We start from the raw sequence: 12,468 nt of genomic DNA, 5'->3' as shown, positions 1-12,468 counted from the left end.
AGCATCCCTCCTGTCACTGCTCTGCAGCTGTATCCTGAGAAATATGAGGCCGGGGTAAAATGTGAAAGGAGAGGGTAGAGAGGAGAGTGGTAACCAAAGCCAGCTATCAGGGTGTTGCAGGGGAAGAAGAGTCCCTGGCCCTCCTCCCTGGCGTGCATTACACGTTTTGCACTGTGTAGCACCATCACCACTGGAAGCACCACTGGGGGATGGTCCAGTGTTCCAGCTGAAGTCTCAGAGATGCCATCTGTTCCCCATTTGCTGCAGAAGTTATTGAGGTGGCTGTGTGAGACAGGCGGGATTACCCTCTGGGCTTCGATGCCTTTGATGAGGCAGCATCTGAAGTTAACACTTAAATTAAGCAGACTTGATTTTATTGCCTTTGTGTGTTATAATGCCCATGAAATCATTAAAACTTTGTGTGTGCTCCTGGGTCTTCTGTTGTCTCCCTGTAGTGTTTCAGTCATATGCTGACTCTGTATGACCTGCCTGCCTGAAAAACCAGCAGCTGTCTTCCCTTCCCCACCCCAGCACGCAGTGGGACCTCCCAGGGCTGCAGGATACCTGTGCTAGCACTTCCATGGTTTGGTAAGGATTCTTGGATGAGGGACACCACTTATGGGAATAATCTTTTTTCCACTGCTTTCTCTGTCTTACAGATTGATGAACTTCCTGAAGGAGCCGTGAAGCCTCCAGCAAATAAATACCCCATCTTCTTTTTTGGGACTCATGAAACGTAAGTGAATGAACGTGACCTCTTCCTTTGAAAATGTCTTTTTCTACTGCAGCTAACATCATCTCCTCTGATTGCATTGGAGCAAATCCTGACTGAAGCCATTGGGAGCCTAGAGAGAGGTCCTACAAGCCCAACTCATTTGTATTAACAAATGGGAGTGAAAACTGAAAGTAGTTGGGAATGCTGCTGCCTTCATGGTCTATCATGAGCTAAACATAAAAGCCTGTGTTTCCTGTAAAGAAACATACTGGCATGGATTTATTAAAGGGTCTGAAAAAGCCCTGAACTCAGAGGCAGGGGCAAACATTTTTTACTTGGATGACCATGATAGCAGAGATCAGGCTCTTGTGTTTGGACATGTTTGAGCTCGTGTCCTGTGTGAGAACTCTCGTGGGAGTTTGTGATCTGAAAGGAAGCAGACCCCAGAGTCTCAGGCAGTCCTCACAGAGCTTTAAAATATGTGCATTCCTGGGAGATTTGTGCTGGGGATATTGTAGGATGGAGCTCACAGAAGTGATAGAAGAACTGAGCTGGCTGAGCTGATAGGGAGAGAAGGGAATCAGAGCACAAGAGGTAAGTTAGGTCTCGTCATAATGCTACAAAGTACAGAGTTTCAAGATTATAATGTACATGTCTCTATCTCTGAGGTAGCTAAAAAAATAGGTCACATTCCGTTTTGCATGAAATATTTTCATTTTAAAACTTTTCCTTCCCCATTTGCAGGTAACATGTTTTCTAGAATTCCTTTAAAACTGGAAAAAATGAAATTCTGATGATATTTTGAATTCAATGTTAGAGGTTTGAAGCTTTATTAAAAATTTATTGTTTATTTTTGAATTTTAATATTATTCCAGAATATGGTAAGTTCCATAGCTCATACATCACATTTTATTAAAAAAAAAAAAAATCTTTAAAGGCAGTTTCTGCTTTAATAAGTTCATAATAGCCTCTCTTTAGTTAAAATATTTCTTCCCATTGCTGAAATGAAACAACCTGATGTTTTGATGTATTGTGGTCTACTACTACTGTCACAAAATAATCTGAAAAGAGTAAAGTTCAAATAAACTTATGATGCTTTCAAATCAGAAACCAAAATGTAATTTTTTTTTTAATGGAAACATTATTTTTGAGAACCATTTAAGAAAAAACTGACCACTTTTATTCCAAAATGAATGAATCCCAAACTGATAATCTCTTTTGCTTTGGATTTTGTGAGCTCATGATCTCACTGTATCATCTGAAACAGGAAAACAGTTTGTAGTTCCTACCCTATAAATGTAAAAGCCTAACTGTTAAAAATGATCTGTGGATTGCAGCTCCTTAGTTTTATAGCAGAGCAGCAGAAACTTACACTCTCCCAGTGGCAATGAATGTATTTCAAACAAAGATGTAGACAGTTTTTCAGTGTTTTCTGTACATAAAAGGCTGTAGGAACATTTCCATACATTACTGCTGAGCTAAGTTAAGGTAGCTCACAGTAAGTTGCGTACAGTTTTCCTTTGTTATTTGTGTTAGAACTGTTTGTTTGTATTTTTGACAGCAAGAAGACGTCTCCTAGTATTAGCAAAAGCAGAGATAACATAATTTATTCAGATCCCTTGCTCTACTGTAGCATTTAATATTAACATGACATCTCTTGGTTTAGAGATCACTGTTTGGCTTGCAGGTAGAAATGCATTATGTTTGTAATTATATAATTAAGATATTTCTCAGTATCCAACTGAGCGTGGATCCCATGCTGCCTCACGTGGAGTTAGAAGGAAGCTCTTTCCTCAGGGACTTGTCATCTGATGCCTTTAGCAACCAGTTGGCTCTGCACTGGCAAACTTCTTGGCCAGTGGGATGATTTAAGTGAATGGAACTTTGCACATTCATAAATGCTGGGCATAAATCAGGCATTAATCTGAAATAATGATTACAGAAAGGAAGAAATATGATCCTGTGATTAAGGTATTAGACTGGGACTGAAGAGAGCTGGTTTTTCCTCTGTACTCTGCTATCAGTTTGAGTTTAACCTTGGACAAATCTTTGTGCCGCAGAAGCCCATCTGCAAAAAAGGGGCAGATTCCCAATGTCGTGGTGAGGTTACAACAATAAATGTGTGGGACATGGTGGAGCTCCACAGTCCCACAGTAAGGGAGACCAGAGAGTTAACATTAATTGCAAACATCATCAGGAAAGTAGGACAGTGATTATGGTGAAGGACACTGGGACTTGCTGAGCTCTGGTCATTGATGACACAGAATCTTTACATGTGGGAATGAAGGGGTCTTTTTGCCTTCATTGTTTTAATTTAACTTGTGATTACAGTCTCAATGTCACGCTGCAGAATACAGTAGATAGAGATACCCAGTGAAAAGAAAGTTATGCATTCTTCAGTTTAAGACTTAAGAAGTTAGAGTTTTACTGTAATGTGTGTAGAAAATGCAGGATAAATCATCATTCTTCTTTTTTTATATAATTATTTTTCCCTGCATTATAGTGCCTGTGCCTGAAATTAGTTGGCCCAGTGCGTAGCTGACTTAGGCAGCAGCAGAGCACAAAATCCCTCCTTTGCTGTGCTGTCTAAAAAACTATTTGGCCACAGGCACCCTGTGTGTCTCATTGTTTCCTTGTATTACTCATCTGCCTATATTCGCCCATTGTTTTTTGTCTTATATGAAATTATAAGATTTTTGGGAAAGAGCATTTTTATTGTGTTTGTACAGAATTTGGTATGGGGGGGGCTAATTCCAAGAAAGCATCTCCTGGGCTTACTGGCAGTATAGATAATAATAAATGCCACTGCTTTTCCTATCCCAAAGTACAAGGGATAAAGTTTGACTCACAGGTCCTAGGCACTCCTTACATGCTTTGACTTTTCATGTGGCATTTTTAGGCCTTTCTGGATTTGTAACACTGGGATTGGAAGTTTGGTCCCTTGCTGTCGCAAGCAATGACATCATATAATCCCTTTCATAAACTGTTTCAACTGCTCATGCCAGTTCCCAGCAGTAGTTAATAGAATAGAGATGTTTTAGTTGTTTCTAGAGATACCCAGCATGATTTTACTACATCAAACATCAGGATGATGAACCAATCCATGAAATCAGGCTCACAGCAGTAATTCAAAGCCAGTGTGACAAGTAAATAAATAAATAAAACTAGAAAAGAAATTGTGGAATGAGCAGAAGAATAGGGAAAACATTTGCACTGTTGATGTTTTGATTTTTTTCAAGAGGAGAGTTTTAAGTCCTTTTTTGAATGTTACCTCTGTTAAAATGCAGTGCGTTCCTGGGGCCCAAAGACCTTTTCCCATATAAAGAATATAAAGATAAGTTTGGGAAATCGAACAAGCGAAAAGGATTTAATGAAGGCCTGTGGGAAATAGAAAACAACCCTGGAGTAAAGTTTACTGGATATCAGGTAAATGACTTTCACACCTATTCCTCCTTATCTTTCTTGTTTTCTTCTTTGACTTCGTGTCAAAGTGGACATGTTAAGAGTCATGTGGAAGGTTCTGGTTTTGATGGAGCAAGAAAGTTTCACAGCTTTATTAACTGTGTAGTGTAAAGACAACTGTGGTCTCACACTCTGTGACAAATGGAACTTTAATCATACTGCAGAGCCTTTTGCTTTCTATGATATTCTGGGGTGGTGAAGTGGAAAATTCTGCAACAGATTTAGTTGAATTAAAAATGGGTGGTTTTATTTACTCCTGTACAAACATGAATAATTTCTGACTTCTTCTTTCTGTTGTTTATTTTATATCAGGCTCCGTGTATTTTACACAGACCTTAAGGTCACTGCACTTTTGATTTTTACATTGGTAATGTATAACACACAGTGCCAAAGCTGAGAGGAGTGAGGAGGTGGAGGGTTAAGCTGCTGTTACGAGACAGTTGCTGCTGTACAACAGCTCTCCCTGTTGGGTCTCCAGAGCAGAAAGTCAGTGAAGCTGGAGGGAGAGAAGAGTAGTTGGTGGGCTGTATAAAACAAAGAACTTTTCTCATTAAAAAAATGTGGTCCTTTGAAGGCAGGAATCACCTCCAAAAGAAGGCAAACACCTATTACATTATTATCACAAAACCCTACAAGCCAGAGATACAGACCACCTGCAGAAAAGCTGCGGCCTCTCTCAGTTCCTGTTTCATATTTTCAGCCCTACACATGTTTTGCATACACTTGGGGATTTTAAAAAAACCCAGTGAATAGTCTGTGGGAGATGGGCTGTCAAAGAGTGCTCAGCCTGCTGGTCAGGGTTTGCCTTTCCAAAACACTGAGATCTTGCCCTTTGAGGGGAGTGCAACAGCCATCTTCTCTCACAAAAAACTCTCTCCTATTGCGGACAAAGGCTAAAAGTTTTAGTAGTTTTTCCCAAAGTAGAGCAAGCCAGGTCTTTCCACTGAGCAGCTCTTAGTTCTCCTCCAGCAAAAACATTTTTAGTATCAGATCTTCTGTTTCTGTGTAAACCCTTCAGAACATGCTATCCCAGAATCTGCATCTGATAACTGAGTTCAAGTGGTGACTGAGAAAATTGCCTTTGCAGCCTTTTTTCCTGATAATTGCAAGAATAACCTGAGCTCTTCCTGACTATTAAAGTGTAAGCTGTCCATTTCCAGTATTTCTACCTTCAATGCAGAACAAAAATCAAGTACTAGGCATTAGTGATATTTTTATTGTTTTTGTTATTATTGTTGTTGTTATTTTAAAGGCAATTCAGCAACAGAGCTCATCAGAAACTGAAGGAGAAGGAGGAAATACAGCAGATGCCAGCAGTGAGGAGGAAGGCGATCGGGTAGAAGAGGATGGAAAAGGAAAAAGAAAGAATGAAAAAGCCGGCTCAAAACGGAAAAAATCCTACACTTCAAAGGTTATCTTCTGAGTATTTCTATTGTTACCCATGTGCATTTATAATTGGAATAATGTTCACCTCATGGAAATCTGTCCTTCCTCCTTTAGCGTTTGATTCCAGTACCATAACAGTGGTGTTCAAATGGGCAAAGGGAAGTGCTCTTACTCTGTAGACAGCCCTGGTGAGACAGCAGTTGGAATTCTCTGCCCTGTTCGAGTGCCCACACACTGAGAGGAAGGTGAAACTATGGGAGGGAGATCAGAAGGGCTGGAGAGAAAACCCATGCAAAGATGGATTGATAGGTTTGATCATCTTAGATAGGCCTCTCCCCATGAAGGAAAAAGAAGCCTTAGGAGTGTGCCTCCTGAGAGTTGTGAGTTCAGGTTTGGCTCCTGTCCAGGAGAATTCAAGATTCCCTCTCCCAGAATACCCCAGATGCTGAAAGATCTGGGAGGGTCAGATGTGCTCTGCTGCTCCTCTTGTAGCTGAGGGTAAAACACTTCAGTCTAGGATACAGAATAGGATGGAGGAAGAACTAATTCATTAAGCAGGGAGTAGGGTGCTCAATTTGTAGATAAAAGACCTGCACTGTAGTACCTACCAGCCCTGTTAATGTCTTCAGTAACAGTGTAGATCAGGAAGCTCAGAGAGTGTCTGTCTCACAATTGCTGGTGGACAAAATCCCCTGAGAAGTGACACCTTTGGGTTCAGATAGGCTTCTCACTTGTCACCTGGGTGAAGGGGAGCAACATTATAGTCACTTCCTCTGGTGCTGTGTGTGCCTCCAGGACTGTACATTGCCTGAAAAAATGTGGAAAGTGTTGCAGAGTCAATTTATTCACATTCATGTTATTCTTCTCTGAAAGTGAAAACTAACTGAAATGAGAAGAAGCAAGCAAACAATCTGATCCAGGCTCAGTTTGGGGGAAGAGTGTGAATTTTTGTGGTTGATCCACTGAACAAAATGTATTAAGTAATTTCACCCCCTTTGTGTGTTTTACATTAGAAATTCAGGTCTGGTCTACCATCTTCTTTCCAGAAGACTCTGGGCAAACAGAGGATTAGGAAAATGGTGGCTTAATGCCACAATTTATCGTTTTGTACTGTAGAATTGCATAACATAAAGGGAGCAGAAAAGATGTATTGGTTCCACATGGCTCTAGTGTTAATATATTAAAGCTGACAGCGCTAAAAAAAAGTATGGAAAGCAGCTCTGCTAATGTTAGTCTCATTTTACATCTCTGTGTTCAATCAAAACTTTTGTCAAGCTGGCACCATCTGTTTCATTAACTAACAAAACCTACAGGTGACCCAACACTAATACCCAGCTCCTATTACTGTGTCTGTCTTTCAGTCAATTGAGCTGCCAAACTGTGCTGAACACAGAATTTCACAGAAATTTCCTTCATTGGTGGCAGTAACTCCAGCTACTTCACCTGAAAAAAGCTTTTCACCCCACATATTCTTCACCTTGAATGGGGAACTGCATGATCAAACAGCATTCCACATACATTTCAGAAGTGTGTTTCTATGGCTGAAGCTCAGGTTTTAATTTTTACTTTGTTGTTGATCATTTTAGAAATCCTCCAAGCAGTCACGGAAATCTCCTGGAGATGAAGATGATAAGGACTGCAAAGAGGAAGAAAATAAGAGCAGCTCTGATGCTGGGGATGCAGGCAATGACACAAGAAACACTTCTTCAGATTTGCAGAAAACCAGTGAAGGGGTAATCTTCTGTTCCTGTCATTCACTTCCCATGCAGTTTGCTCCTGGGGGGCTTTGGAGCCAGGGGGGGACTTGTGTGTACCACATGCCACCTTCTTGGGTTACATTTCAGTGCTCAGAATATGTCTAGAACAGAAACATGGACTTGGTGCCTGCACTGGTACAAATTTTACTCTAGAGAAACAACTGAAAGAGAAAAGAGCATTATTTTTGTTCCGACACTTGCATAGATGCCAGCTGAGAGGAGCTACTGGAAACCATGAGCTGGAATGATGCAAAATTGATGTGAGAGCAGAATCAGACTGTTTGCATAATGCATGTTGGCTCACTAACAGGGGGAGCCTGCTTACCCTTTCACACTTGTTTAATTTGTGCAGTCCCACTGTCTCCTTGGGAGCTCGTGAGGGTTTGTGTGCACATTACAGACTGCACACTGCGGGTTCCAGGGCAGATGCTGCCCTGGCTATGACCTTCCCAGGACAGGATATACAGTCTGCTCCAGAGCAGCTTCATACAATCTCCTTGTGTGTTTGTGTCAGTTGTGTGTTCATATCAATATTACTTTGTTGTGACCACAACAACGAGACAGGAAGGCTGCTGGGCAGGGGGATTAGCATGGCAACTGGTTACTCAGCCAGCCTTAACAGCCCCTGCTATTTCTGAGCCTTTGGAGCAGCACAAGCCTCTCTGCTCCGACTCAGAACCAGTCCTTGTGCAGTTCCCATGCCAAGGCTCTGCCACGTGGGCAGCAGCCGGGCTGGGCTGTTGCAGGAGCTGAGTGACACGAATCCCCAGGTGTGAGAGGAGGCCAGCCAGCACAGGCTCTCATCTGACACTGCTGAGGTGTCTTAGCACCCAGCTGCGTGCTCAGCCTCAGCCCTTTCTCACAAAACACAACCTCTGAGGAGCTGCTGTTGTCTCCTGCTAAAAGACTTCTCCCAGAGCTTCCTTTCCCCGTGTCTCTCTGCAGTGCAGTGTATTTGTTTTGTGACTCTGCTGTGTAAAGACTTTGATAGGTGGCTCATGGGGTCACGAGGAAAATGTGCCCTGAGTGTCTCCCATTCACTCTGAACAAGCTGCTGGCTCGAGCCAGAGACTGATGCAAGGAGACACTGCCTGGCTGTGCCCTCCCAGCCCCTCACCCACAGAGTGTCAAAGGCTGGGGCTGAGGAGTGTGGCCCACATTCTGCCTGGTGAACCCTGTGACACTTCCATGTCTTCAAACAGGTATTGGAGTGAGAAAACTGTTCGTAAGATGCATCTGAGGTAGCGAGAGCTTCAGGAGGGCCTGCTGTGTTTCCCGTGTTTGTGGCAGTGACAGACGATGTGCCTGTGAACTTCAGGCACATTTTCCATGTAAGGACAAAATGCTTACTGAATTAGGTCAGTCACAGACTTAAGTGGCTAAAAAGTCACACAGGATGTCGGCTTTGTGGCTGTTAACATTCATATGGCTCTTTCTTCTGTGTGTGACGTGCTTGTGACATGCTTGGGAGGTAGAGTCCAGCATGCTACAACATCGAGGTGCTTCTCAGAACTTTTAGTATTGCAGGTATTTCAGCCTCTGTGCTGAAATACTGAAATACTGTCAACAGTCTTGTCCTTCCTGCCAGCATCAACTCAAAGAAATATTCACAGTCAGCACTGTCATACCCATGTGGGGAGGTGGCTCTGCTCTGACTTCTGCAGCCCCAGCACGTAGCCTTGAACTCACACTTCAGCAACCAGTCTGTTACTGGGTCTTGGATGTTTCTAACATTTTGGAAAAGGTGGAGTTTTAGTAATATGGATTCAAAAGACAAGGGGAATATGGTTTTAAGGGCAGCTTGAGGTAAAAGCACTGATAAGTTTGGAAGAGTTCAAATCCTGGTCCACATATTTCACCTTGGGCATTTCTGCTGCAAAATCATCATTTCACGCGTGAATCTCTTCGCGTTTCATTGAGCTTTTGTCAGTAGTGCAATTCTCTTCGAGGACCAGGAGGGGACACTCCATCTCCTGCTGCTCCTCAGAGCCAGACCGGGTGTCTTTTTAGGTCTGCCTTCAGAAGACACAGGGCACTTGGGGAAAGAGCAGCAGGTTCTTTTTCAGTTGGTGTTAAACAGCCAGTCCCTCAACATGTCCGGATTGGCAAGCTGGGGCACGGGGCCAGCTGTCCTGCTGGACACTGCAGCCACGTCCTGCTGGACACTGCAGCCACGTCCTGCTGGACACCCAGACCAGGGCTCTGCTGCAGGACATTGAGTTCCTCCGGCCCACACTCTTGGACTTCTCTGCTGTAGAAAGCAAGGTTGAAAGAGACCAACACGTGCCTGCAGAGTTGGGATATGATCCTTCTGTTCACACACATGAATTCAGAATGTCTTGATCTGCTAAAAGACACCACCATAGATAAGATAATGGTCTCTTTAGAATCAGTTGGCTCATGAGAAGAGCACTGGGCCAGCAGCACGCAGTGTGAAGAGGATGGGCTTCCTCCCCTGCGGTGTGCGGCACCCACCGCTCCGCTGTCCCCAAATCGGCCGCGCCAGGACGATGGTGTGTCCATGAGATGGCGCCAGGACCCTCCGGAACGGGCACGGGGTGCAAACCAGGGCTCAAAATAAGGTGTAGAGCCAGATACCCTGAAGGCAGAGACAAGCAAAACAAGGCTTCGGGGCCCTGATCTCAAGGGCAGGTGTGTTTCATGCTCCTAGAGGCTGGGCCACCTCTGGAAGGCTCATGTGGCTTGGCCACCCTACCCACGGTGCTCCCCATGGGCTGGGAGCGCCTTTGGCCCCCTCGCTCTGCACCTCCCAGGCCCCAGACCATTGCAAGTGTTGCCTCAAGGAGACAAGCAGCTTTTCTCTTAATAAGACTACTAATAATGAGGTAGTAATTAGCTTTTAGAATGCCTGGACTGCAGGCTGAAGACACATCTCCCCTCCTCAGATCAGATGGAGTCTTGCCTTTTAATCACACCCATACCCTCAGCATTACAGAGATCTTCTTGAAGGCCTAACAGCCGAAGTCAAATGATTGCAGGAGCACCTTCCCCTATATTTTTTAATGAAAATTCTAACCTCCAGGTGGTAGAGGTAAGCTTGAAAATGCGAAGTGATGGCTTCCTGAAGACTCAAACCCAGAGCAAATAAAAGTACTTTCAAAGCTATTATATTTTTTTCAGCCAATTTCATACTGTTCAAGGGCTCAACTTGTGATTTTCTTTTTATCCCTTGGGTAGACAAAGGTGCTTTCTTTTTTTTATCTCCATCCCTTAGTTTCTCAGCTATTCTTGAGTACTACAGGCACTCTCAACAAAGAAACATTTCCTCAGTCTCAGCCACAGTTGGTAATTGTGTCCTGTCACTACCTGTTTCTCAAGCTCTTTCCCTAACTGCTGTTCTTTGGCTGATTCCTTCCCCAGAAAGATGCAGAGCCTGAACCCTAGGGGTTAATCATCCAATATTAATTAACTAATAGTATATTAGCTAAGACAGCCCATCCCAGAGTTTGCTCAAATCTTTGGTCACAGAATCTCACCAGGACTTTTTTCTGCTGTTAAATACTAAATTGTTTTGGCTTTCTGAGAATACCTCATAAAGAGAATTTTCTGATGGAAAGATATTCATGGCTCTATGTTGTTTACTTTCATGGTATTAAATTAGCTCGTAAATCAGTGAATTCATGGCAGCAGATTTACATTCCACATTTAAATCTCTGGTGACTTGTGTCTTTAGTTCTTGGCTGGCATAACTCTGAATCTTTATAACTGAACACCTAAACTGCTTTTTACTTTTACTCTCTGGATGGCCACGTACTGATGTTTGAGATCTGGCTGGGGTTCTGGCCTTATTAGAGAGTGTTTGAATGTCAGGGTTGGCACAGAGGGTATGTGGCAAGTTTTCCTTTTGGTATGCACTCTTTTAGTGACAGTCTGGGCAGTGTGTGGGAAAAGGAGGCATTCGCTTGGCATACAAGTGCAGGGGGCAAATGGTTTTACTGTCTCCAGAGAAGAATAAATTTGCTGGAAATGAAATACATTTTCATGCTCCTGGTACAGCCTGAATATTAAAATGGAGTAAAGGACTGTGATCCTTTCACTCACACTGACAATCAGCTACCAAGTCAGTGGATCTATTTGTGGAGGCAAGTGCCAGCATGAATAAGGGGATCAAAATCTGGTCCAGAATTATTGCCATCTGATACCATTGCATTTGGGAGAACATATTTAAAACAGCCTGTGTCCAGGCTTTTTTGTTGTGATGTTCTTGTGGGGTAGCAACAATCCCAGTTACTGCTGTGAAGTACAAGTTTAATGGCCAAACTGGCCAGAGAAACACAGGTTCACTGTGTCCTTCTGATGTGGTTTTGAGATGGTTCATTCCTTTGCTCTTCTTTGCTTACCAAGAATAACATTGTTCAGTCTGCATATCAGGTTTGGGGGGTTATCAGCATTGAAAGCATAGCATTTAGGGCTCGGTTCAATGTAAAAGCATTTTGTACAAAAAATGAAAACAGAGTATGTTTTTCTGTCTGATTTTTTTTTCTTCAATTTGAGGCAAGCGAAAATCTAGCCTTCAAAGCTAAAGATTACATTTGTAAGAATGTATATAACTATTGCACAGTAAAAATTTCTATGTAAAAATCAAATAGTGGCGTAGTATATGGTGTAAAGAGTTGTGTTGTCTGCTGCCTTCCAGTAGCTCAGGATAACAGCACTGCTGGCTAAGGACATGGGACATAACTCAGGAGAAATATAAATGTCTGAATGCAAGCTGAGATTAAAGCAGCCAGTATAGATGAAATATTTGCAGCTCTGTGTGCATCGAATCCTGTAACCATTTTGACCTCAAACCAACATGGAATAACGACTATTGTGCAGAGCAAGTAAATAATTATCCTTCTGCCCATGCAGTTTTAAAGTACAGGATGGCTGAATTAGTTGCCAGACACTGTTAAGGAAGAAATTTTCAGTGCCAGAGAAAAAGACGGCAGTTTGTGGATTTAGTTTTGTTCCCTGCTCTGTTTTCTCTGTGCTGTCATCGATGACAGAAACTTTGCACTCGGATCAGTCAGATCCTGTGCTCTTTCCTTTGTGTGCAGTAGCGCTGGGCAGCACGGCACACGTTGTACCATAGCTTGCAGTTAAGCTGAGAGACTTGTTCAAACAAAGATGATGAGAGTTGATCTG

The 12,468-nt window shown here is 42.9% G+C and overlaps 1 protein-coding gene across 1 annotated transcript in view; it reads left to right on the top strand.

Moving 5' to 3' along the window:
• Positions 1-12,468, top strand: part of HDGFL3 (HDGF like 3) — a 39,344-nt gene that overhangs the window by 18,797 nt on the left and 8,079 nt on the right. Inside the window, exons 2-5 of the mRNA XM_042039497.1 lie at positions 660-736; positions 4,003-4,141; positions 5,430-5,588; positions 7,150-7,296. Coding sequence (XP_041895431.1) covers positions 660-736; positions 4,003-4,141; positions 5,430-5,588; positions 7,150-7,296 — 522 coding nt within the window. The remainder of the gene's footprint in view (positions 1-659; positions 737-4,002; positions 4,142-5,429; positions 5,589-7,149; positions 7,297-12,468) is intronic.

This window comes from Corvus kubaryi, unplaced genomic scaffold (genome assembly GCF_017639235.1).
Source record: "Corvus kubaryi isolate FWS band 111438036 unplaced genomic scaffold, C.kubaryi_AGA036_p1.0 37394, whole genome shotgun sequence".
Classification (NCBI taxonomy): Eukaryota; Metazoa; Chordata; class Aves; order Passeriformes; family Corvidae; genus Corvus; species Corvus kubaryi.
The sequence above is the reverse complement of the archived record's forward strand: the minus strand, read 5'-3'. Positions and strand labels throughout refer to the sequence as shown.